The 24902-nt window shown below is 48.7% G+C and overlaps 1 protein-coding gene across 5 annotated transcripts in view; it reads left to right on the forward strand.

Moving 5' to 3' along the window:
* DNMT1 (DNA methyltransferase 1) overlaps positions 1-24902 on the forward strand; it is a 43017-nt gene that overhangs the window by 11458 nt on the left and 6657 nt on the right. For all 5 annotated transcript variants that reach the window (XM_036846014.1, XM_036846011.1, XM_036846010.1 and 2 more), the window contains 23 exons: positions 2365-2399; positions 2789-2891; positions 4520-4554; positions 5463-5550; positions 7272-7306; positions 7818-7899; positions 10160-10194; positions 10514-10562; positions 10659-10739; positions 10821-10930; positions 13618-13736; positions 14021-14113; positions 14964-15115; positions 15275-15462; positions 15563-15746; positions 17228-17325; positions 18220-18367; positions 19779-19894; positions 20087-20291; positions 20368-20501; positions 21509-21682; positions 23524-23745; positions 24614-24806. In XM_036846014.1, coding sequence (XP_036701909.1) covers positions 2365-2399; positions 2789-2891; positions 4520-4554; positions 5463-5550; positions 7272-7306; positions 7818-7899; positions 10160-10194; positions 10514-10562; positions 10659-10739; positions 10821-10930; positions 13618-13736; positions 14021-14113; positions 14964-15115; positions 15275-15462; positions 15563-15746; positions 17228-17325; positions 18220-18367; positions 19779-19894; positions 20087-20291; positions 20368-20501; positions 21509-21682; positions 23524-23745; positions 24614-24806 — 2679 coding nt within the window. The remainder of the gene's footprint in view (positions 1-2364; positions 2400-2788; positions 2892-4519; positions 4555-5462; positions 5551-7271; positions 7307-7817; positions 7900-10159; positions 10195-10513; positions 10563-10658; positions 10740-10820; positions 10931-13617; positions 13737-14020; positions 14114-14963; positions 15116-15274; positions 15463-15562; positions 15747-17227; positions 17326-18219; positions 18368-19778; positions 19895-20086; positions 20292-20367; positions 20502-21508; positions 21683-23523; positions 23746-24613; positions 24807-24902) is intronic.

Below are 24902 nucleotides of genomic sequence, written 5' to 3' on the forward strand. Positions count from 1 at the left end.
ATATCCCTGGACCCAGGGCAGTACGAAGTGTGTTATGGTTAGACCTGAGGACTCAACAGGCCCGTAACTTTGGTCTGTTCTCTCCTGTCTACCTTCCTACCTCTCCAGCTGTCAAGATTTGACAGTCAAACCAGCAGATGGGATGTGTTTAAAGCATTTGCTTCTGATGTCAGATAAGCTCTTTTCCCACATCTAATTTCTCTATAAAAGCAGAATTGTCATATTATTATGTGTATTGTAATAATGCTGCTTAGACTTTTTAGGTTAGAAAACTGGCGGCTTGCCAAAGGCCTCCAGTATAGAAAATGTCAGTCTCTAGCACTGTCCCATGTGACTTGAGGGGCAAACCTAGATACCAGATGGTCACATGCTATCTATTTCAGTCCTGCCACAGGATTAGCTGTGTAAGTCGGGAAGTCTGTAGGTTTACAGGTGGGTAGTAAATGCCCTGTTACCTGCTAAAGATGAGTATCCGTGGTTTGCTCTAAGGCAGGGTTTCTCAACCAAGGCATTGACTTTTGGGGCCAGATAAACCTTTGCTGTGGGTGTGAGTCCTGTGCACCGTAGAGTGTTTAGCAAGGTCCCGACCTCTACTCACTAGATGCCCGTAACATTCCCTCTCTCTCCTCCCAGTTGTGACAACCAAAATCACCTTCAGACTTTCCCAGATGTCCCCTGGGGGGCACAGTTGCACTGAGCGAGAAGCACTGGACTCAAGGGACTCAATATCATTGAAGTGGACTTGACGTCCTGTTGTAAAAGACATACTCATTCTCCTGTTTTTATTTTGGAAATTAGATGCCACTGCTCATGATCCTTATTCAGATGTCTGTAATTAAGTTTAGTCAGACTACCCACTCACAGGTGGGACACTGAGACAGAGGGAAACAGCTTGTCCAAGTCACATGGCCACATCCCTTGCCTCCTAAGAAAACGTGTCACAAGAGAAAGCAAGCTGGCTCTTGTAATATTGACAAGTCTTTTTTTTTAAACAAATGTGCCAGTTTTAGAGTTGTTCTTTGCTCTCTAACCTTTTGGAGGGCTTACATAGCCTTCAAGCTTCTGAAGAAACGAACTGGGGCACTCTTTCCCAAGCAGGAAGCAGTTTCGCTGGCAGTGTGTGAGAGGCCTTGGGGACTTGGAGGTTGAACACTTGTCGCAACAGGGTTTATCCCGATGTGCTAGAGTAAGGCTCAGTGCACCACACCGGTGTCATCAGGTGGTGGTGGTCAAATAAGTAGTACTACAGAGAGAATCTTACTTTAGTCAATTTAAAGTTTTGAGATCTCACTATGTTTTTTAAAACAGGTATTAAATACATGCATTTGGTAAAACAGTACAAAAGGCTGTTTGGTACCTAGGGGTGGTACTCCCCCCCCTCTCCGTCCTGTCCTTCCTTTGAGAAGCGAGCATTCATCAGTTTCTTATATATTGTTTCAGATTATATGTATGTATAGATTACTGTAGTATATTAGTATAAAATCTATCTTAGGGTTCTCCAGAGAAACAGACCCAGTGATGTCTGTATATATGAGATTAATTTAAGCAACTGAGTCACACGATTTCAGGCTGGCGAGTCTGAAATATGCAGGACAGGCCAAGAGAGGCAGACCCGGGGAAGAGCTGATGTTGTAGCTCAAGTCTAAAGGCAGTCTGGAGGCAGAATTTTATATATACACATACAGATGAATTCCGTATAATATAGTACAGGGGTTCTGTGTAGTTTACCCAACTTTCTCCAATGGTGGCGTCTCACATAACTGTAAGAGCAAAACCAGAACGTGGACATCGGCGTAATTTACAGACTTTATTCACTGTGCATGTACGGTCACGTGTACGCACGCAAGCATTCTTGTAACCTCCACCTCAAACAAGACGTAGATCGGTTTCATCACCTCAATATTTTTATCCCTCTTAGATACATAAGTACAGACATCCTGGAGTTGGCAAGTGTTGTGAACGTAGGGAAGTAGTGTACTAAGGTGTTCATCAGAGGAGAGCTGGTGTCCGGTTTAGGTTGTCGTCGTCACTTCCTGATGTGAATCCCAAATTACTACTTTGGCTTTTTTCTAGTATTAACAAATTCCTGACATGAAGTGGATCTTTGACTTTACGTAGCGTCACTAGATGACCTCTAGTGCCCGGATGTGTGCCGGGCCAGCTCCTGGGCCTCTCTTTGTTTTGAGGGTGGTGGGACATCAACACCAGGCTGAAGGTTGCCCAGATCTCCCCCAAACCCAGATTACCCCTCAACCCCTGTTTTTAACCACATCACATGTATCTATTTAATACTTTGACTCATGCTTTTGGTTTTGATCTTCCTTTGAAATACTGTTTTTCTCTTTTTCCCTTCTCTCCACATAGGAGGAAAAGAGACGTAGAGTTACATCCAGAGAACGGTAAGAATAATAAACCTTTTCTGTGCAATATGTAATCTTGATGACTGAAATTACTTTTCTGAAATCTTCTAAAAAGAAGAACTTTATGGTGAGTTGCCAGGGTGACCATAGATAGCTTAAGGATGCCGAGTTTGCAGTCAGATTACTGACCTTGTGATTCAGGTAGAATTCTCTTGCAAAGAGTGAATTGGGGGCAACTGGCCGTTATCAGAACTAGATCTAAAGATTGTATTAAATATTAAATGTTGAGGTAATACGTGCCTTTCAGGGCTCCTGAGATGAAGATTGATTTTTGGGGGCGGTGGGTAGGAAGGAAGACCTTTTGAAAACTGCCTCCACGGGAGGAGTCGGTGAAAGTCATCCTTAGGGTGTGTGATTTTGCTTGACAGAATTGCTGGACCGCTCTCTGCAGAAGAACCGGGAAGAGTAAGACCAGGAACACATGTGGAAGAAGAAGAAAGAGATGATAAAGTAAAGCCTGGTCACCTCCAGGTTTGTCACTTCCACCTAATCTCAGAACCCATTTGGTTCTAGGAAGGGGGGTCAGGGTGTGGGGAGCGTGTAGGAACAGAATGACTTTCACTAACGATCAAAATGACCTTGAATTTATCCAAAATGCTCTTCAAACTCATTTTTCTTCTGGTTCTCTATGTGGAAGGTGTGTTACCTGGCTCTGGTGCTAGTAAATCAGCGGTAGGCCTGGAAGTCAGCTGGACCTCTGCTACTTGATCAGTCACAGAGTTTCAGTCTGTCCCCTCGCCTGCCTGCCTCTCCTGCCCATGAGGTCTTGTGAAGGTCTCATTTTCAAACACATGAGGTGCTAAAGTGCTCTAGTATCGTCCAGGTATAAAGTTGCATTCTTAACTGAGATCAGACCAGTTCTTTCCCCAGACCTCCAGCTCCTTTGTAAAATCAGAGTTTCAGGTTCTATGAAATACAGATGTACCCACTGAACCCCCATGGGAGGGAGTAGGAGAAGGGATTGGGGATCTGATACTGGAAGCTTTACCATTAGACAGCACTGCCCCATATGACGAAGGGCTGACATTGGTCAGTCACAGGTGGTAGAACAATAGCACGTCCCTTTTGGTTTTATTAAGACATTGATTAGAAGTTTCTTAGAAACTCAAATGGGTGGCGTGTGCCCTTATTGAGAGCCTGTTAAAGGATGGGTCTCTGTTATTTTGTCCTAATGGGGAATCAACTAAGATGTATAATTCTTGAATCATTTCGTACTTGAAAGTAGTCTTTAACTGATCACTTCCCTACCCTGATCCTAGTTAAAGTTAGCAGCAGTTACAGTTGGGACACATGTTGAATTGTTTGAGAAGAAGCGGTTCTAGTGGGATAGCTTGACCACCACCCTCCAAAGAAGGATTTTAGGGCAAGATTGAAATCCCTTGTCTGTGACCAGACTCCCAGGATCTCTTCTTCCAGTAGGAAGGTCTGCAAAGTGTTTCTTCTGTTAACATCGCCAACCTTTGTGATCTCCTTACAAAGTGTGTGGGATTCCTGAGGCTGACTTCTGCTCTCTGGAGAGGAGTGTTTAGCTCTCTAAATTCAGGCTCAAAACAATTTGTTGTCCATGTTTGAGATGGAGCTGTTTTCCAGATTGGGTCATTCTGCTTCATTTCTTTATTAGATTCCTAGCTTTGATAAAGTTTTCTATGAGACTGTCAACACTTAATAATGACAAGTGATAGTATTTTGCCCCCAAATCCCTCTTAAGCACCAGTATCTGTCTAAGAGTTATTTAACTTCCTGCCTACCTACCCCACCAAAAAAAGTGCCTTTTTTTTTTTTTTTTTTTTAATTTATTTCGGCATTTGGGATCTTTAGTTGTGGCATGCAAACTCTTAGTTGTGGCATGTGGATCCAGTTCCCCGACCAGGGATCGAACCTGGGCCCCCAGCATTGGGAACATGGAGTCTTAGCCACTGGACCACCAGGAAAGTCCCAAAAATGTGCTGTCTTGAAAGAAGAGAATCTTTATTCCAACTAGACTGTAGGATCAGTTTAGGTATTTTATTTCCGTAAAACTCTTTAGTAGAAAGATTCAAATCAAATGGAAAAATTAACTAGTCTTTTTTTTTTTTGTCTCCCCCCTCCCCTCCACTTAGGAAGAAAAGAGACTCAGAAGCCAAACCAAAGAACTGTAAGTATAGTTAACATGCCTTTGTACTTTGTGAAGCTTACTTGCTAAAATAAGCGTTCTGGTAAAAATAATGGATTGGACAGTGTTAAGTGCACTGATCATACATGTAATGTATGGGTGACTTCTGCTCGTGGAAGGTCAGACCACCACAGTGAAGGCTGAGGTCAGCTGAGATTTAGCTGACCTTGACCCCAGGCCTGTTCTTAGGGGTGCTCATACAGCAAGCAGTTAGTCAGGTGGTGGTTAAAGGGCATTGAGCAGCTCTGTCTCTTCCCCACAGCTGTGAAGACGCTGTATGACAAACTGCCCCAAAGCTCAGTGGCTTACAAGAGTAAGCATGTTTTGAGCTTACATGTTTGCGGCTCAGTGGCCATTGGCTGATCTTGGTCAGGTGGACCCGCTTCAGCCCCAAGACTTGGCCAGCCTGGGTGTGCTCTCCTGGCAGTGGCAGCGCCTGAGGGCAGAAGTGGGAAGCAGCCTCTGACAGGCAGTGCGCTGAAGCAGATGTTGAGACTGGGCCTGAGTCTGGGGTGGGCAGAACACCTGAACTGAGTGGCCGGGCCCTGGCGGAAGGAGAGGTGAGGACTTTCCGGACGGCACCTCAGGCCAGCTAGCAAACCTGCACAGGAATCCACCACAGGCAGGATTCCCATCAGGTTACCAGAGATCAGTGGAGCCCTGTTGTCTCTTCTGTTTTTAAACTACTGCGTGTCAGCAACACTCAGGTGAAGTGTTGATGGTGCTTCCGAGTTCATACTTCTTGAAGTAATAAATGCCTTTTGGGTTTCTTGCTCTGAAAACTTGCCCTTCAGATAAGAAAGACAATCCATGCTCTAAGCTTGGGGAGGAGACCGTGTAAAGCCCTCACTGGGGCTGCCGAGCTGACTGTGTGTTTCGTTCTGCGGCAGAACACCTAAACAGAAATCGAAGGAGGAGCCAGACGGAGATGCGAGGCCCGGAGGAGCTCAGGCTGAAATGAATGAAGGAGAAGACAAAGTAAAGACTGACTCTGTCACTTACCTCTACCTGATCCTTACGTTCCCAGCTGGTGGGGAGCAATGGCGTGGGGTAGGGCTCTGTGTTCAAGTCCAGCCCTACCTGCCCGTGGGGTGGCTCTGGGCAGGTTACCTGCTCCCCTTCATGGGGGTTGGTGGCTGTCACTTCATGTCAGCGCCTGATACATAGCGAGTGTTCAGTTGTCTGTTTATCATAACAGTGGGGAGGGCCTCTGTGTGCCTGGACTAAGGCGTGTGTGGGACCAGCTTCTCTTCAGAGCCTCTGCCCTGAGAAGGCTTGACGTGTCCCCCCAGTTACATGGTGTCATCACGCTTGTGCTGCTTTATCAACCAGTCAGTCTCCTGAGTTCTTCTGAGCCTAGCTCCTCCCTTCCCTGCCAGCTTCCCCAGTTCAGCTAAGTGAACACATTTAAACCCTAAAACACTGTACATTGATCCAGGGGTGGGCCTGTGTAAACGTCCTGGGCGGCAAGGTTATCCACAGGGCTGTGAACTCCAGGGGAGGGGGATACAGCCGCTGGGGGCCGCAGCACAGGACTCTTAAGCTCCTTAGCAGTTTGGTCCCTGTCTAAGAGAAGCCAAACTAGGGTGGTCCCAGGATTGTCTCTGGTTTTCTGCCTGAGATCTAGAGAGCAGAGCCAGAGGTCAGACTTGCTGGGTCTTGAGCGTTCTCGCTTCCAGCGGGCACCCCTTCTTGTTCTATGGCAGATGATCCTTTCGGTGTTTCCTCCAGCTTGTTCTATCTAACATCTTATTGTCTCTCATCTTTTCTGTCTGGATATTCATTACCTTACTGCCAGCACTTGCCTGGCATCCCTTCAGATCTAGAGAGATCTTAGCTGTGGTGTCAAACCACCCATTTTCCTCAGACGGCAGCTGGTAGGAGCTTTAGACCACACAGCCGGCACTTTTGCCTCACGGCAGAAAAGGACAAAAGGATCAAACATTTGACTTTGTCTAATATTGTTGACTTTTCTTCTGTTTTAATCTATGTGTACATTTCTCGCTTTCTAGAGGTGAGTTGCATATTCAAAAGGTATTTTTTGTATGGAGGCTCAGCTGTTTTAAATGAGTTGGTGACCAAGTCAGGAATTCCTACTTCTATTTCTTTCCCATACTAGATTCCGAAGTTTAGTGTTGTCACCCCCTACCCAACTCCTGCTGTCCCAATGCCTGTCTATATGACATCTTCACCCCTGACCAAATGACAGATGGAGCTATAGGCATTTTGGCCAACATAAGCAAAATGGCTATAATATTCCCTTTTACTTTGAGCTATCCTAGGACAGGGATTGGTAAACTATGATCCACAGGCCAAATCTGGCCCTCTGCCTGTTTTCATAAACTTTCATTGGAACACAGTCATGCCATTTCACTTATGTATTGCTTCTGGCTGCTTTTGTGCTACAGTGGCAGAGTTGAGTAGCTGTGACACAGGTCTGCAGCTTGTCAATCTGAAAATGTCTGTTTGCCCTTTACAGGAAGTTTGCCAACTACCGGTCAACTCTTGTTTGTAGGCGTTAGGGAACTGAGTTAACATTTTTGATGCCTCATCTCTACCCTGTAGACCTGCCCAGATTTTCCTGTTCTCTCATTCCACAGTGCTGCAATCATTAACTGATCCTTTGGGGTTTTGTCTCACTCTTGCTCAGAAATTAATTTTCCCCCCTTTATTTCTCCACCCACACTTTCCCCTCTCAGGATGAAAAGAGGCACAGAAGTCAACCCAAAGATCTGTAAGTGGTTAAAATACTTGTGCTTTTGTGCTGTGCTTTGTGTAATTTAAATTAGCGAAATAACTGTTGGAGATCTGTGATGTAGAGGTTTACAGGGAATTGCTGGTGCTATTGGAAGATTGGATCAGTTTGGGCGGGGTTGGATAAGAAATCAAACTTTGGGCCCCATCTTACCTGATACCCTCTGCTACGTGGGTAGCACTCCCGTCACTGCACTGTCACGTGTCTCTTAGTTTCCAGCACCTCTCATCAGGCCCCACGTCTGAGGGTCACATGGGGCTTCTGAAGGCCTCCTTTCAGGATCACGAGTTAGTGACACACCTTTGGAGCTACTGTGACAAGGGGACTTTCTTTTTTGGATGGGAAGAAAGTGTCTGTTTGTTCGCCAGATCTATTCTGAATAGTTTGCTTTTCTGTAGGAAGACATTAGTTTGTCATTTTTTATGTGAATTGGCAATATAGTTTTGTTTTTTTTTTAAGCTAACATCTGACTTATTTGTTTATCCAATAGAGCTAGCAAACGGAGACCAGAAGAAAAAGAACCTGAAAGAGTAAAACCACAAGTTTCTGATGAGAAAGATGAGGATGAAAAGGTAAGGCCTAGTTTTTTCAATTCTACTGTGTTTCATAATATCCCATTGGCTGGAATATGTTAAAGTGATTTTTAAACAATTTTTCTTATGGAAACATTCAAACACACCCCAAGGTAGGCAGAAAAGGGTAGCAAACCCTCACATTCTCATCAGCCTTCAACAGTTATCAACCCATGATTAGGCATGTTTTACCCAAGCCTTACTCATTCTCCTTACCCTCCCTCACCCTGAAGATAAACAGATCCCAGACGTATTGCTGAAATATCTACAGAAGTGCTTCTAAAAGGAGAGGAGTCTCTTCTTAAACATCACCACTGGGCTTCCCTGGTGGCACAGTGGTTAAGAATCCACCTGTCAATGCAGGGGACACGGGTTCGAGCCCTGGTCCAGGAAGATCCCACATGCCACGGAGCAACTAAGCCCGTGCGCCACAACTACTGAGCCTGCGCTCTAGAGCCTGTGAGCCACAACTAATGAAGCCTGCACGCGTAGAGCCCGTGCTCCACAAGAGAAGCCACTGCAATGAGAAGCCTGCGCACCACAATGAAGAGTAGCCCCCACTCGGTGCAACTAGAGAAAAGCCCATGCGCAGTAACAAAGACCCAACTCAGCCAAAAATTAAAAATAAATAAATAAATAAATTTATTTTAAAAAAATCACCACTATACCATTATCATAGCACAATAATATAAAAACCTAATCTCTGTTCAGATTTCCCTGATGGTCTCCATTGTGTGTTTAACAGTTGGATTCAGGACCCCAACAAAGCCTATATAATATACTTGGTTCCTGTTTGTCCTCAATATGTCATCTGCAGCTTCACCCTGTCCTCTTACTTGCAGTTGGTGGAACCAGCCAGCTTACCTGTAGCGTCTGTGGGTTCTCAGGCTTGACATATCCCTCCAGCCCTGTCCGCCTGCAGACCGGTAGTTAGGTCCAGAGGCTTGACCAGAGGCAGGTCTCTTGTTTCCCAGAGTACTTCTGAGGTGATGCTGTGTACTTCCTGTTACATCATACCATAAGGCATGGTTATCTTTTTGAGGTGTTACGATTGATCACTGAGCTCAGGTGCCTTCTGCCTGATCCATCCATTATAAAGTTCCCCTCAGCTTTTCGCCTGATGTTTTTAACAGTCATTGCTTAAATCCATTATTTCACTGGGAGTTGCAGATTGTGATAGTTGTGTTCTATCATTCCTTCGTCTACCCAAAATAATTCTAAAAATAAATTTTCTCATATATTAGTCAGCAGGGGCTGCCATAACAAAATATGACAGTCTGGGTAACTTAACCAATAGACATGTATTTTCTTACAGTTCTGGAGACTGGAAGTAAAAGTTCAAAGTGCCAGCAGGGTTAATTTCTGGAGAAGTCTTTCTTCCTGGCTTGTGGACGGCTGCCTTCTTGCCGGGTCCTTACATGGCCTTTCCCTGTGCAAGCACGTAGGGAGAAAGAGCTCTGGTGTCCCTTCCTCTTTCTAAGGTCCCCAGCCCTATTGGATTAGGTCCACACCCTTGTGACCTCATTTAACCATAGTCACTTCCTTAAAAGCCTTATCTCCAAATACAGTCACATTTGGTGTTAGGGCTTCAACGTAGGAATTGGGTGGGGGGCCAGGGACACAACTCAGTCCATAGTACCCCTCTTCAATTATATACTTACTCTGAGGTACCACTTATACAGTAAAGCTATTTTTTGTTTGTTTGTTTTTTTAAAGTGGTCTTATGAGTCTTTTAAGGAAGTCTGGTTATAAGAATTTTTTTTAGGGGCTTCCCTGGTGGCGCAGTGGTTAAGAATCCGTCTGCCAATGCAGGGAACACGGGTTTGAGCCCTGGTCCGGGAAGATCCCACATGCCACGGAGCAATTAAGCCCGTGCGCCACAACTACTGAGCCCACGTGCCACAACTACTACGTGCCTAGAGCCCGTGCTCCGCAATGAGAGAAGCCACCACAATGAGAAGCCCGTGCGCTGCAACGAAGAGTAGCCCCTGCTCGCCGCAACTAGAGAAAGCCCACGTGCAGCAACAAAGACCCAACACAGCCAAAAATAAATTAAAAAATAAATACATTTATTTTAAAAAAAGAATTTTGTTTATAAGACTAGACACTGGAGATGGCTTGGGTCTCACTGGTTCTCTGACTGCCTTCCTGCCTCTGACTAGGTTTTGTGATAACCATGTACATTAAATTCTTAACTCTGAAGCATTATCCAGATGGAAAATACTTTTTTACCTTTCACTCTTTTGTTTTCTCCATTTAGGAGGAGAAGAGACGCAGAACTACATGCAAAGAACCGTAAGAACTTATTTTTGTCTTTATACAAAGCAGATCATAATATTAAAATGGTTGTCCTAGAAAGAAAGATAAAGGGGCTTTTAGTGAATTCTAGAGCAGCCTTAGCTTTGTATGTGATGGAGTGTGAGCCCAGGACCGAGACGTTCCAATTCTGCCGTGTGAGGCAGATCCCCTCCGCGTGGTGAAGACGCTTACGGCCTCGCACCTTGTCCCTTATGCAGCAGGGGGTGCTCATCTGTGTCTGGTGGATCAGGTATAACTGATGGCAGATTCTGATATGTTGTGAAATGACTAAAAAAATCTTCTGCTTCGTTCCCAGAACTGAGAAGAAAATGGCTCGAACCAAAATGGCAGTATTGTCCTCCAAGGTAAACATATATCTGGGAGTAAAACCAGCTGTGCGCCACTAATGCGATTGCTTGGGGCTGGCCCTCTGAGCGCCGTTTGTGTTCGTGCCTCCACAGACCGATCCTCTGAAGTGCGTTGAGTGCGGGCAGTACCTGGATGACCCCGAGCTAAGATATGAACAGCACCCCCCTGATGCAGTAAGTTCCAGCTGTGCCTTCAGCCTTATGTGGATGGTTTCCTGTCTCTTGTGTCTCTAGTTAATGGTCATTGTCTCTCAGGTGGAAGAGATACAGTTGCTGACAAATGAGAGACTGTCCATCTTTGATGCCAATGAATCTGGCTTTGAGAGTTACGAGGATTTTCCCCAACACAAACTGACCTGCTTCAGGTAACTGATAACGCCTCTGCTTTATCGTAACGGGGCATTTTCCTAAAGACACCTAAGTTCTTAATATCCTAGTGAGGTTTTTAACACCTAACCTGCAACATTTCTTAAGCTGCTAACACGAGATAAGGGCCAGCAAGCTGGTAGACGTCTGGTAGACGTTTGCTGGTGGTGGTGGGGCGGGTGGGTGGGTGGTTACAGCTCTACCTGTTAGCTCTTGAGCAGGTGTGCATCCTGAAGCTCATTCAGGTGAGGGCCAGCTGTGTGCTAGGTCCTGCATGAGGTGTTACAGATGCAGCACCTCAGCTCCCTGGTCTTATGGAGGCAGAACAAAAGTTAGGCCTGTCAGGTAGTAACACTGTGACAGATGTGAAAAGCATGGGGAGCAGAGAGCGGGTGGGGGAAAGTTGTTTAGAATGGAGAGGAAGGGACTGGAGCAAAGACCTCGGTGGCTTGAGAACAAGCTGAGGGGATAGTGAGGGAAAGACATCCAGGAGAAGGGAACAGCAGGTGGAGGCTGGGAGGTGGGCACATTGGCTGGGGGAGACTAAGTGAGAGGCTGTGTGGCTGGAGTAGAGGGGCTGGGGGTGAGTGGTAGGGGAACAGGGGCCCGGGGAGGGGCCTGGACCCTGCAGGGCGTTGCAGGCCGTGGCAGTGATGCCGGGGTCTTCGGCGTGGAGGTCCGTGGCATCTGGGCTGTACCTTTGGAAGGGCCCAGACGGGCCTGTGAGTGAGCAGAGTGCCCGTGCTCTCCAGCCCCCTTGGTTCCGTTCTGTCCCCTCACTGGGGGTGCTTCACTTTGCTTCTTGTGGGAAATGGCTTGGCTTCAGGACCAGCCCATGTCTCCTTTCAGGCCTTGGCACGTGCTTTTCCGCTCCCTGGACCAGAGAATAGTAGGGGTGGGCGGATCGCCTGTTGTAGCCTCAGGTGGAATCGTTTCTGGGCAGCCTTTCCGACACTCCTGCCCCACGGTGGGTTGGGGGGCTCTGGGCCCAGGGAAACCCCAGTATGTTTCTCCTGCAGTACTCTGTACACTCGCTGTGGTTGGTGGTGTCTCCCACGCTCCACGATCAGGATCCTGATCCGTAGTGGGATGCTGGCCACCTACCAGCGGTCCCCTGGCTCAACCTCTGCCTGACAGCACAGGTGAAACGTGCTGTTGGCATTGCTGATGTTCATGGCCTCATGCTTCCCTGTGGCATTCCTGGGGCAGAGGTTCAGGAGAACCAGGGGCTGGGGCCGCTGTAGTCAGGAGTGTCAGGGCTTGGGATCTCTTGGCCACTCCTCAAGAATAGGAGGTTGGGAAGGTGGCAGTAAGAACACTCTTCCTAGGAATGACATGCCTTTGTAGCATCAGGCCATTGGAGCCAGACCACCTGGGTTAATTAGGAACTCTGTTTACCTCTGGTACTTGGGCTGAAAGTGGCAGGTGGAAACAAGCCCTTCCTGTGAACCAGTGGGTCCTGCCCCTGCCTGGAACTTGGCACTTCTCCCTGATGTCACCTCTACTGAGGGAGCGTGTGGACAGCCCGTCAGGCTGGGCGCTGGGTCCTCCTCTTCTGTGCGTCTGTGGTGTCCTGCCCTCCCTTGGTCCATCTTTCCCACATCTTCAGGTCCTGATGGCAAGGCTGTGACCCGTGTCTGCCTACCACGCCTGGTAGGGGAACTCCACTCAAAGTGGTCATGTTTTAATTTTTTTAAATTGTGTGAGAGTCCAAGATGCGGATTTTTGGTTTCCAAGGGCCTAGGTGGTGGGAGTGTGGTGGTGCTCGCAGACCTTCACGGATTCCACGTGACCCGCTTGGACTCTGACGGGTAGCACGGCACCTCTGGCCTCGAGGCCAGCATGAGCAGGTTCATAAGCAGAACCCACCCCAACCCCATGATTTTCTCAAGTTTGGCATCCTGCTTAATGATGCACATTCTCTCAAATGTCAAGGAGCATCTCTAGGCAGTAGATGCCCTTAAACTTGAGGCTGAACCCTCAGAGGGAGGTGGAAGTCCCTCCTTCCAATGTCCTTGATGTACCTCACCTTTTATGCTGTTGTATAATGTGCTTCATTTTAATTTTTTTTAATGAGATGAAAGTCACATAGCACAAAATTAACCATATATGAAATGTTGTGAAGCAGTAAATCCACAGGAACAAAGCAGATTAGTAGTTGCTGGGGGTGTACGCCAAAAACCCCGGTGTCACTGCCACGGCCTGCAAAGCCCTGCAGGATCCAGGCCCCTTGGTTGGGCTCTGGGAAGTGTCAGGCTCTGGGAAGGGTCAGGCTCACAGCTCAGTGGGTGTGAGGTTTCATTTTCAGCAACAAGAACATTTTGGAGCTAGAGGGGATGGTTGTACAGCTCTGGGTAGGATGTGTTTGAGAAGCCAGTGTTTCTCCGCTAGCAACTCACCGAGGGAGGGTGTAGCAGGTGGCGCCCTTGTGAGATTTCCCGCCATCCCACTGTCAGTCTCGCTGACCTCTCCACGTTGCCTTTTCAGACACTTACACTCTTGAGACCCAGGTGGGCGAATCAGGTAGAAGCTGTTTGGGTGAAAGAACACTGCACTGAGCCAGTGTTCTGGCAGCCAAGGAGACAGCTGAGTCTAGGGGCTGCACGTAGTCCGCCTCGCGTCTGAGCTTGACTGTACTTCAGCCTGCCTTTGGTCAGCTGGTAAATCCACTCTGTCGCCTGTCTAGCGTGTACTGTAAACGAGGTCACCTGTGCCCGATCGACACCGGCCTCATTGAGAAGGATGTCGAGCTCCTCTTTTCTGGTTCAGCAAAGCCAATATATGAGGATGACCCGTCTCCTGAAGGTAAGTGGCACGTTCCAGGTTGTTTGGGACAGTTTACAAACAGAACTTTGAGATGAGAGCAGTATTCAACTGGAACTATTGCCTCTTAAAGTCAGGGCTTGAGACTGGGCTGTGAGCAGCTACGAGCAGACTCTCTCTGATGGCTCCAGTAAGGACTGCCCGGCTCGGCTGATAAGAGGTGTCGGCTCAGGTGGGCACTCAGTGCCACTTAACCCTCCTGGGTTTTTGAGAGGCATATTCTTAGTCTACTTCCCTTTCAGAAAACTTTTTTTCCCCCCTTTTAGGTGGTGTTAATGGCAAAAATCTTGGTCCAATAAATGAATGGTGGATCGCTGGCTTTGATGGAGGTGAAAAGGCTCTCCTTGGCTTTAGCACCTGTAAGTATGTGACCAATCGTGGACTCTTCTGGGATCTGAAAGGGGCCTTCGCTCCTGTCTTTCGTGGGGCTTGGTTGGGCTCTGGGAAGTGTTAGGCTCACGTGACCATGTGGAAAGCATGTCAGGTTTGAATGGAATGGCCTCTTTTTTTTTTTTTTAAGATTTATCATTTACTTATTTATTTTTGGCTGCATCGGGTCTTTGTTGAGGCATGCGGGCTCTTCGTTGTGATGCGCGGGCTTCTATCTAGCTGTGGTGTACGGGTTTTTTCTTCTTGAGTTGTGGCATGCGGGCTCCAGGGCACGTGGGCTCTGTAGTTGTGGCGTGGGTTCCAGAGCGCGTGGGCTCTGTAGTTTGCGGCATGTGGGCTCTAGTTGAGGCGCGCGAGCTCAGTAGTTGTGGCGTGTGGGCTTAGTTGCTCCATGGCATGTGGGATCCTCGTTCCCTGACCAGGGATCGAACCTGCATCCCCTCCATTGTAAGGCGGATTCTTAACCACTGCACCACCAGGGAAGTCCCTGGAATGGCCTCTTATATTAGCTACAACTGGCCCTGGAACTGACCCTCCGGTGTAAAAGCAGGTCATGTTCTTGCAGCTGAAACCCAGGCCGAATTCCAAAAACCAGAATCGAGCCAAAGGAAAGCCACTTGGCCAGTCTCCTTCCTCTGGCTGGCTCAGACAGGCCCCTTCTGAATGAGCTAGCTCTGGACTGTACTTCATGTTTTTTGACATTTGGGTACAGAATGACTCTTAGCCTGTTCTGTAGGCCTCGTAGCCTCATCCCTGCCCTTTGGCCACTGTAGCTGCCATCAGGTTCAAACTGCTCTCTTAAACATCTATTCACTGCAGCATTTGCCGAATACATTTTGATGGATCCCAGCCCAGAGTATGCACCACTGTTCAGCGTGATGCAAGAGAAGATCTACATAAGCAAGATAGTAGTTGAGTTCCTGCAGAACAACCCTGACTCAACATACGAAGACCTGATCAATAAGATTGAGGTAAGAGGTTTAGGTTATTCACAATATGGGATTCACACCTGTTTGCATGAGATGTGCTAGAAAACATGTTCAGAGTCAGCAGAAATGGTTTGATTTAGACCAGTTTTGCTTAAGCCTAAGGGAAACTTCTGATTTTTTTTTTTTTTTTTTTCCTAAAAGACCACTGTTCCTCCTTCTATGCTCAACCTGAATCGATTCACAGAGGATTCTCTCCTTCGACACGCCCAGTTTGTGGTGGAACAAGTAGAGAGTTATGATCGGGCTGGGGACAGTGACGAGCAGCCCATCTTCCTGACCCCCTGCATGAGAGACCTGATCAAGTTGGCCGGGGTCACCCTGGGGAAAAGGTAAGGATGCAGCAGGAATGAGACTGAAGGCGTGAGACAGAAGGCAGAGCATCCTGTGCGCCCTTCCCAGCCCGCTAACACCATGGAAACTCTCTCCCAGGCGAGCTGAAAGGCGGCAGACCATCCGGCATCCTGCCAAGGAGAAGGACAGAGGCCCCACCAAAGCCACCACTACGAAGCTGGTCTACCAGATCTTTGACACTTTCTTTGCGGAGCAAATTGAGAAGGATGACAAAGAAGACAAGGAGAATGCCTTTAAACGCCGGCGGTGTGGCGTCTGCGAGGTAACCTTGCCTGCTCCCCTTGCAATCTCTGAGGCACTCACTTCTTTCTCTTTCTGGCTTGAGAGTCTCACTGCCCAAATGTGACCCCTAAAACAGAAGCTAGAAGGAAGAGTTAGTGATCTGGGGGGACTTGCATGTCTTCTGGGACGGCTGTCAAAGGAGGCGTGCTCGGGCACTTTGCCGTCAGCGCCACTGTTGTTGCAGAGGAGCCTGGCCTCCTGGGTGCCTTTGCTCTGGCTGCATCCCACTGTGTCCTCAGGCTCTGGTGTGAGGGCGGAGGGAGGGACTGCCCCACAGAGGCGCTGCTTCCTCCAAGTAGGGACGTCCACCCAGGAGCCTGCCTTGTCTCATGGCATCGATTCCCTGGGAAAGTGGGGACTGTGTCCAGCTTAGCTTTGAGGCCTGAAAAGACCTCTCTTACTGAATTTTTTAATATATATTTACTTCACTCTAGAGGAATTAATCCCCTTAATTCTATGACCCAGGGATCGGGTCTGTTGGGTAGGCCACAAAGTTCGTTTGGGTTTTTCCATCCAATCTTACGGAAAAACCCGAACAAACTTTTTGGCCAACCCAGTATTTTGGTATCTATTTGACTTAACTTGGATGAAAACTTAAACACAAAAATACAGCAGCTGCCTTCAGAACTGCCCTGTGTTCACACCGGCCACTGACTTCAGAGTGTCTCCTTTGTCTTCGGTGGCTGGCCTTAAATAGGAATTTGCATGTCCTCGCCATTCTTGTTGTGGTTTTACTTTATTTCATCTAGCACATACGTATCCAAGCTTTAAAAAAATTTTTTAAGAAAGTATACGTAAACTGGAATCTTTCACAGCTGTTATGTGTGTTTGTTTCTTTTTCGAATTGTATTCATGCACATTTTTAATTGAATTCTCACAATACCCCAGTAGGTGAGTCAGATATCTCCCAGAGACAATGTTAACATGACATATTCAAAGACATCCAGAAGCCAGGAGTAGAAGTGAGCTGGAACACTCCTTACTGTGGTGCCCCCAATTCCGTGACTAGTCTATGTCTGACACGTGACCTTCAGTATCTCCGCGGGAGCCGTTTGGAGGTCACACTAGTTAACACTTTAACTATTCCATAATAGTTCATTGTGACTCTTCCAGCTTATCCCTCAGTGATGGGCAGCTTGATATTCTAACGAGGCTTCCTGTGACTCTTCTCTCCTTAGAAGCAGAATTGCTGGGGTGTAGGTCATGTGCTTAAGTTTGATCTAGAACACCTTTCTCCAGAGTGGGGTCACCAACTTATCCTTTGAGCAGTGCGAGTTCTCGTTTCCCCACACCTGTCCCAGCACCACGTGTCAGGCTTAACCTATGCAAACCTCGTATCTTGTTCCTAACTCTTACTTCCCTTACTTCTAATGAGGTTAAATGTACAGTTTTTAAATTCACCAAAAACTGGTTACCAGCTGTTACTAATGACCATTTGATTACTTTTTAAATGTGTTTTAGATTTGTCAACAGCCTGAGTGTGGAAAGTGTAAAGCCTGTAAGGATATGGTTAAATTTGGTGGTAGCGGAAGGAGCAAACAGGCTTGCCAAAAGAGGAGGTAGGTTTGGCCAACGCTTGTTCTTGAAATGGAGGAAAATGCCAGCTGATGGCAAATAGGCTTTGTGTGGGATGGCTGGGATGACAGGTACAGAGCAGGCAGGGTCCCTTTGTCTAGCACTGCCACCAGGCCTGTCCCTGTTTTCTAAGTAAAACACCTTCAGTTGGTTTTACTTTTTTTTTTTTTTTTTTTTTCTGCCTGTGCCGAGAGGCTTGTGGGATCTTAGTTCCCCGACCAGGGATTGAACCCAGGCCCCAGCAGTGAGAGCACAGAGTCCTAACCACTGGAGCGCCAGGGAATTCCCAATTGGTTTTACTTTTAAAAGAGGACCTTGCTTAAATAGATTTTGCCATATGAGTGTTGGTTGACATAGAAAGAGAGCTACTTAAAATTTGTGTGAGTTAATCATAGGGGAACATTTGATGTATCTGTTATATATTGTCTGTGCTAATGCCCTCCCAGATACCATCTTTGCTCCCCAAATTTAACTTAGATTTGGGGCTGTGAACTTTCACTGTAAAATAGTAACCTTACTGGATGATAATCATTCTAAATGTTGCTTATCTCTGAAGGTTTACTTTGGTTTTTGTCAGTGATTTCTCACATATACTGAGGGCTACCCTGTACAGTGTGCAGACCCTGCACAGCACAGCTGCAGGGAGAGCCCTTCTTGTAAACTGCAGTGTTGGTGGTTTCCCCTACAGTTGGACAGTGAGGCAGCGTACTATACCTACCTTTACTTTCTGTGGTACTGCTTAGTTTTATTGGCAGTATTGTTTAAATTGCATTTTGATGCAACTGAGTATTACCTGAGACTCTCAGGTAACCTCCAAGAGAATTCCTCTTAAGCCTAAAAAAAAAAAAAGAGGACCTTGCTTATAATTGACTTTTCAGGTGTCCCAACATGGCCATGAAGGAGGCAGATGATGATGAAGAAGTGGATGACAATATTCCAGAGATGCCATCACCCAAAAAGATGCATCAGGGGAAGAAAAAGAAGCAGAACAAGGATCGGATCTTTTGGGTTGGAGAAGCTGTCAGGGTAATCCAGGAGCAGGCTCTCGGTCGTTTTAGTGCTGCCCTTCTGAGAAGCCAGTTGTCCTGTGGTATCTCGCTGCCAGACGTCTTAAGCAGCCTGAGCCCTGCAGCTGAGAAACCTGCCCATTTGTCCCGTGAGCAGAGCAGAGCTGGCTGAGAGGCCGAGGCCTGTGGTCAAGCACCTGAAGTGCATTTTTTTGCTTGTACGCCCAAGGACTCAGTTTTCCTCACACTCCAAAATGGGCTTTTTAAAAATATATATATTTACTTATTTTATTTATTTATTTTTGGCTGCGTTGGGTCTTCGTTTCTGTGCGTGGGCTTTCTCTAGTTGCGGCCAGCGGGGGCTACTCTTCGTTGCAGTGCGCGGGCTTCTCATTGTGGTGGCTTCTCTTTGTTGGGGAGCACGGGCTCTAGGCACACGGGCGTCAGTAGTTGTGGCACGCAGGATCAGTAGTTGTGGCTCTCAGGCTCTAGAGCGCAGACTCAGTAGTCGTGGTGCACGGGCTTAGTTGCTCCACGGCATGTGGGATCTTCCTGGACCAGGGCTCGAACCCGTGTCCCTTGCGTTGGCAGGGGGATTCTTAACCGCCACGCCACCAGGGAAGTCCCCAAAATGGTCATTTGATACAGTTCTTGGGGTGTCAGACTGGTTCCCCTTCCAAGCTTGTTTTGAAGAGAGCCTTCACAGTCCCCTCTGGCCTAGGAGTAGGTGTTTGGGGGCACTAGCAGACCGCCTCCTGGGGGTTCTGTGGTTACCTGCCTGTAAGGGTCAAATCCTTAACCAAAGCTGGAGAGTGAATGTCGTCTCAGTGTTGTTCCCTAGATGTCCATAAGCCAAAGATGGTCAGTTCCCTCAACAAGCGTGAGGCCTACCCTGCTGGATGCTGCTCTAGGCTGAGGCATAACTAAGCCCCTGCCTGTGACACACGTACTGTCAGGAGGGTGGGGGGCAGGCGGGGTGCTGGGGCCACAGAGGCTTCCTGGAGGGGCAACGTCTGAGCTGAGACCGAAAGTTTGGAGAGTAGCCAGTGCATGAAGGTCTGGGGAGGAACCAGAGTAGAGGCCCTGAGGTGGGACCAGCTTCCCTTGTGGGAGAGAAGGAAGGAGGTCCGTGTAGCTAAGGGAGGTGTGGGGAGTGGGACACGGTGCCATTACAATTGAATGCTAGAATCCCACTTGCTGCTGAGACAAGAGGGCAGAGGTGGTGATAGAGGGATGTGAGCGGCCTTTGCTGCAGGCTTCCAGCCAAAGAAGTTGCATGTTCCCTATAGTAGCCAGGCTGGTAGAGCTCGCAGCTTCTTGGAGAAATTGTTAGGAGTGATACTTTCCTATAAAGTAACAGGAACACGCAGGTCAAGCCTAGCATGGACCTTCAAACCCATCCTCACCTGAAATTAAGCTCTTGTTTTCAGACCGATGGGAAGAAGAGTTACTATAAGAAGGTATGCATCGACTCGGAAACCCTGGAAGTGGGGGACTGTGTTTCTGTTATTCCAGATGATTCTTCAAAACCACTGTATTTAGCAAGGTTTGTGTCCTTCCCTCTGCTTGACTTCAGCCCACACTTTCTGTTGAGTAAGTAGGAGGTGCCTATTTTGTAAGAATAGCAGCAGCTCTTTGCCTTATACTAAAACCAAAAAATACATGTCCCCCAAGGAGACTCGGTCCAGATCTGCCGGTCAAGTTAGAACTTTCTTCCCGCCCCCTCTTCTGGCTCCAGGGTCACGGCGCTGTGGGAGGACAGCAGCAACGGGCAGATGTTTCATGCCCACTGGTTCTGTGCTGGGACGGACACGGTCCTCGGGGCCACGTCGGACCCCCTGGAGCTGTTCCTGGTAGACGAATGTGAGGACATGCAGCTTTCATACATTCACAGCAAAGTGCAGGTCGTCTATAAAGCCCCGTCGGAAAACTGGGCCTTGGAGGTGAGTGCCTGGCGCCCCTTGTGTGCCCCTCCTCGATGTGTGGGGTCATCATGGCTGACGGCAGCCTCGTCCCTAGGGAGGCGTGGACCCTGAGGCCCTGATGTCGGAGGATGACGGAAAGACCTATTTCTACCAGCTTTGGTATGACCAAGACTACGCAAGGTTTGAGTCCCCTCCAAAAACTCTGCCAATGGAGGACAACAAGTACAAGTGAGTGCCGCGAGTGGGCCCCTCGGGCCGCTCTGCTGGTGCTCGAGGACGCTGTGCGTCTGCATGAACCCCCCCCCACCCCGAGCTTCTCCTGTGCTTCTCTCTGCTGGCTTTGCTTTCCCCACGTCTTCTGGTTGTCTTCCTCACCAACCAAAGCCCAGCCTGACTTGGTTGCAGTGGCTGTAAGTGTGTGGACAGCCTGGTGGGGAGTGACCCTCATGAGAAGCTGTCCCATCCAGGGACAGGATGTGCCTTTCTGGGTTCCTCAGTGTCTGTACCACAGATCTTGTGTCTTTTCTCATAAGCGAGATCTTTGATTCCATTTTGTTCTAACTGGTGGTTGAATGCTTTTAGGGAGGCTTGCTTCTTAAAAAATGTTTAGTGCTCCACGTCTTCCCTTCTAACCTTGGTACCTCACTTGTTTTAACTAAAAGTGGCAGCCGGCACCTCCAGAGCGGGCAGTGTGTGACAGTGAGGCCGACAGGGCCGAGGCTAGGAGGGCTCGCTGCGATGCCTCTGGTGTTTCTCCAGTCAACCTGGGGCTGCCTTTTGACTCGATCCGTTTTTAAGGCAATCTCTAACTCTCCTTTTAAGGGTTTATTAATCAGAAATAATGTTGAATTTTACCAAATACCTCTTCAGCCTTTAGAGATGATAGCGTGAGCCTCCTCTGATGTTTGGAGTTCCTGTCTTTACCACCGTCTGCATTATCGCTCGTGGTGGATTCTTGACCATATTCTAGATTGTTTGTTAATGTCTTAGGGTTTTTATATCAACTACTCAAAAGTGGGGTTGGCTTGTCATTTTCCTATCGTGTGTATCTCTGGGCTTTGGTCCCAAATAAGTGCTTTCCAAATGTGAACATTAAAGTGCAGGAAAGCCAGTTCCTCCTAACATCTGTAAATCCTTCCTCTTGGTCACCAGAGTCTGGATTAAGCCAGTGGCAGCTGCTTGTGGTCACTAACAGCCACTTAAGGGCCTTTGGTTTCTGTCCTTCACTCCTTCAGGTTCTGTGCAAGCTGCGCACGTCTGGCTGAAATGAGGCAGAAAGAGATTCCCAGGGTCATGGAGCAGCTCGAGGACCTGGATGGCCGGGTCCTCTACAGCTTAGCCACCAAGAACGGCATCCAGTATCGAGTGGGCGATGGCGTGTACCTCCCCCCCGAGGCCTTCACCTTCAAGTGAGTGCCCCTTGCTGCAGTCAGGGCCAGGAGCTCTGGGCCAGTACAGAGCTGGCTCCACAATGTCCCCCACCCCGCAGCCCAGTACCTGCTGCTGCCGAGCTGTCACAGTGTCATCTGGGGTGAGCAGACATTATCCAGCCGTCCAGTGCAGAGCGACTGTAATTCTGTGGCAGTGAAGCTGTCTGTGAAAGAAGTCAGACAGAGAGCCCGCTGGCTAAGGGAGAGAGCACTAGGGTCAGTGGTGGGTTCCTGCCCAGCTGGTCATGGCAGAGACCCCCCCCAGTTCCCATCTATCAGATGGGGAGAGGAGTACCTTGCCTGCCAGGCCCCTAAGGAATAAGTGAGTTAAAAGAAAATGGCTTATTAGCACAGCGCCTGGCTTAAAGTAAAGGCTGACTGTGAGTTACTTCTTGGTAAATGGGAATTGCATCAAAAGACTTCCGGGACTTCCCTGGTGGCGCAGTGGTTAAGAATCCGCCTGCCAATGCAGGGGACACGGGTTGGGGCCCTGGTCCGGGAGGATCCCACCTGCCGCGGAGCAACCAAGCCCGCGCGCCACAACTACTCAGCCTGTGCTCTAGAGCCCGCGCTCTGCAACAAGAGAAGCCACCACAATGAGAAGCCCGCACACCGCAGCAAAGAGTAGCCCCCGTTCGCCGCAACTAGAGAAAGCCCACACAGCAACGAAGACCCAACGCAGCCAAAAATTAAAAAAAAAAAAAAAAAAAAGACTTCCACATCAGAGAATTGACGCTCTTCAGGGAAAAATCAAAGCCACAGATATTGTCCACACTTGATCCATTCCTTGTTCGTTCTAAGAACTAGTGCGTGGTTGGATTTACAGCCAACATTTTCTGAGCTTAGCTCAGTTTCCCGACGTGCAGTTCCATTTTCCTCGAGTCCTAAGCGGAGCCCAGTCCCCAGCCTCCGTTCAGTCACCGTAAATGACAAAACATCGGTCCTTCCAGACCCGCGCAGTGCGTGTGCATCACGCCCTTTAGCTCCAGTTTTCGGCCTCGAAGGGGAGGACCCCCTGTAGTGCTGTTTACCAGGTGCTCCTGGCACAGCCGAAGCGAGAGCACAGGTGTTCAGAGACACCTCTGGAGCCCGTCAGACTTCAGGGGGTCTGACTGGAAAGCACAGCAGCTGCCTCCCTGAACTGCAGTCTTCAAAGTATGCAGCCCTGCGGTCTTGGCAGCTTGGCATCTGATTTGATGGCCTGAGTTAGCCAGTACGTGGTCAGGCCAAATTCGGCTTGCCCAGACGGCGAGTCTTCTCCCCATGCCTCTCCCGCATTGCCTCTGGGTCGATGCCTCAGTCAGAGTGCAGGATATGCCATGGTAACAACTTCAAAATCACAGAAGCTTACTTCTTGCCTGTACTGTGTGTCCATTGTGGTTCAGGGGACTCGGACTGTTGTGTCACGCGGGGACCTGGGCTGACAGAGCCTCTGCCTTCTCAGAAGTTGCCAGTCTGAGGCAAGGGGAAGCTCGCTGCAGGCTCTCCTGGCGGTTCAGTGCTCCTGCTCCAGGCTCTTGTGCGTCTCTGCTGCGCATACGTGTGGAGCTGGACGAGTCACGTGCCAGGAAGTACAGTCCTGCCCTGAGGCTGGGAGCGGGGAATACCTGAACAGCCTCAGCGACTATACCCGGAGCACAGATGGAGAGTACCCATTTTAAAGTGTGGGTGAGATTGAATCGCTAAATCTGTTCTAAGGGTACTTAGCTGCATTAGTTTAAGGTGTTTGAATTTAAGTGGTTATTGTCACTGGTCAGTCATGCTGAGACTACTTTTTAAGGCTTCATGTTCAGCCACTCATAACGGTTGCTTCTCTGCAGCATTAAGCTGTCCAGTCCTGTGAAACGCCCCCGGAAGGAGCCTGTGGATGAAGCTCTGTATCCAGAACACTACCGGAAATACTCTGACTACATCAAAGGCAGCAACCTAGATGCCCCTGAGCCGTACCGTATTGGCCGCATAAAAGAGATCTTCTGCGTCAAGAAGAGCAACGGCAGGCCCAACGAGACCGATATCAAGATCAGAGTCAACAAGTTTTACAGGTCGGTGAAGCCTCTGCCCTTCAGGGGGCTCTGCCTGAGGCGGGGTGGTGACAGCACACACAGTGGTGGTCTGAGAGTTGGGTGGAGGTGTCTGTTCTTCCAAGTGTTTCTGATTACCTGGAGGGTCCTGAAGATGACCACAACTACATATCACAGCCCTCGCTTTCTCTCTTAAAGCTGCAGAGCTTTGTCCAAAAGAAACCCGTGAGCAGAAGTCCAGAGTGTGACAAAGACAGGCGTGGAATGTCCTGGGCTCTGCCTGAGGCGCCCGCAGAACCCTGAGTTCTGTCTACGACTGTCCGTGTTCCGCCCCCCTCCGCATTCCCCATCCCCCTGTTCTTCTCAGGCCCTCTTCCCTGTTCTGGGGTTTCTCTCTGTCCAAGGTCTTGGCTTCACTCAGTCTTTTTCTGGGATCCTAATAATGGTTAGGAGATAACCTGAAACTAATCCATACAGATAGGTCTAAAGTTGCTCCATGTCTTAGCTAATGTACGTGGAAGATTTTTTGAAGTCTTTGCAATAATCAGTTGAGTAATGAGAAAGAAAAGGAATCTGGCTGTTATAGGCGAATGAAGGCAGCTCTAGACATGCTTTTTAACAGGAGACCAGCAGCTGGTCTTAACACAGGACAAGTCTTTTGGGGCTACACTGGGGGCATGAAGAGCAAGCAAACCGTTAGTTGAGTTCATGGCAAGGAATCCCACTTAGTCTGTGGTTAGTGCCAGCTAAGGGGGTTAGTAATCAAGGTGACTTGCTGGGGTGGGGAATGGTCTTTACCCACCGATCATCTGAGCACTCTCAGGAATGTGCCATTTAATTGCCTGTCAGCTCGGGGCAAAAGAACTAACAAAGACCCTTGCACTCGCAGGCCGGAGAACACGCACAAGTCCACCCCGGCGAGTTACCACGCAGACATCAACCTGCTTTACTGGAGTGACGAGGAGGCTGTGGTGGACTTCAAGGCCGTGCAGGGCCGCTGCACCGTGGAGTACGGGGAGGACCTGCCCGAGTGCCTCCAGGACTTCTCCGCCGGTGGCCCCGACCGCTTCTACTTCCTTGAGGTGTGGGGCCCTGGGCTCACCGGAGGGAGGGCCTTGGGGTCAGACACAGCCCCCGAGAAAGCAGTTTAAGTATCCAGAGTACGAATCTGTGACATT

Source organism: Balaenoptera musculus, chromosome 3, assembly GCF_009873245.2.
Source record: "Balaenoptera musculus isolate JJ_BM4_2016_0621 chromosome 3, mBalMus1.pri.v3, whole genome shotgun sequence".
Classification (NCBI taxonomy): domain Eukaryota; kingdom Metazoa; phylum Chordata; class Mammalia; order Artiodactyla; family Balaenopteridae; genus Balaenoptera; species Balaenoptera musculus.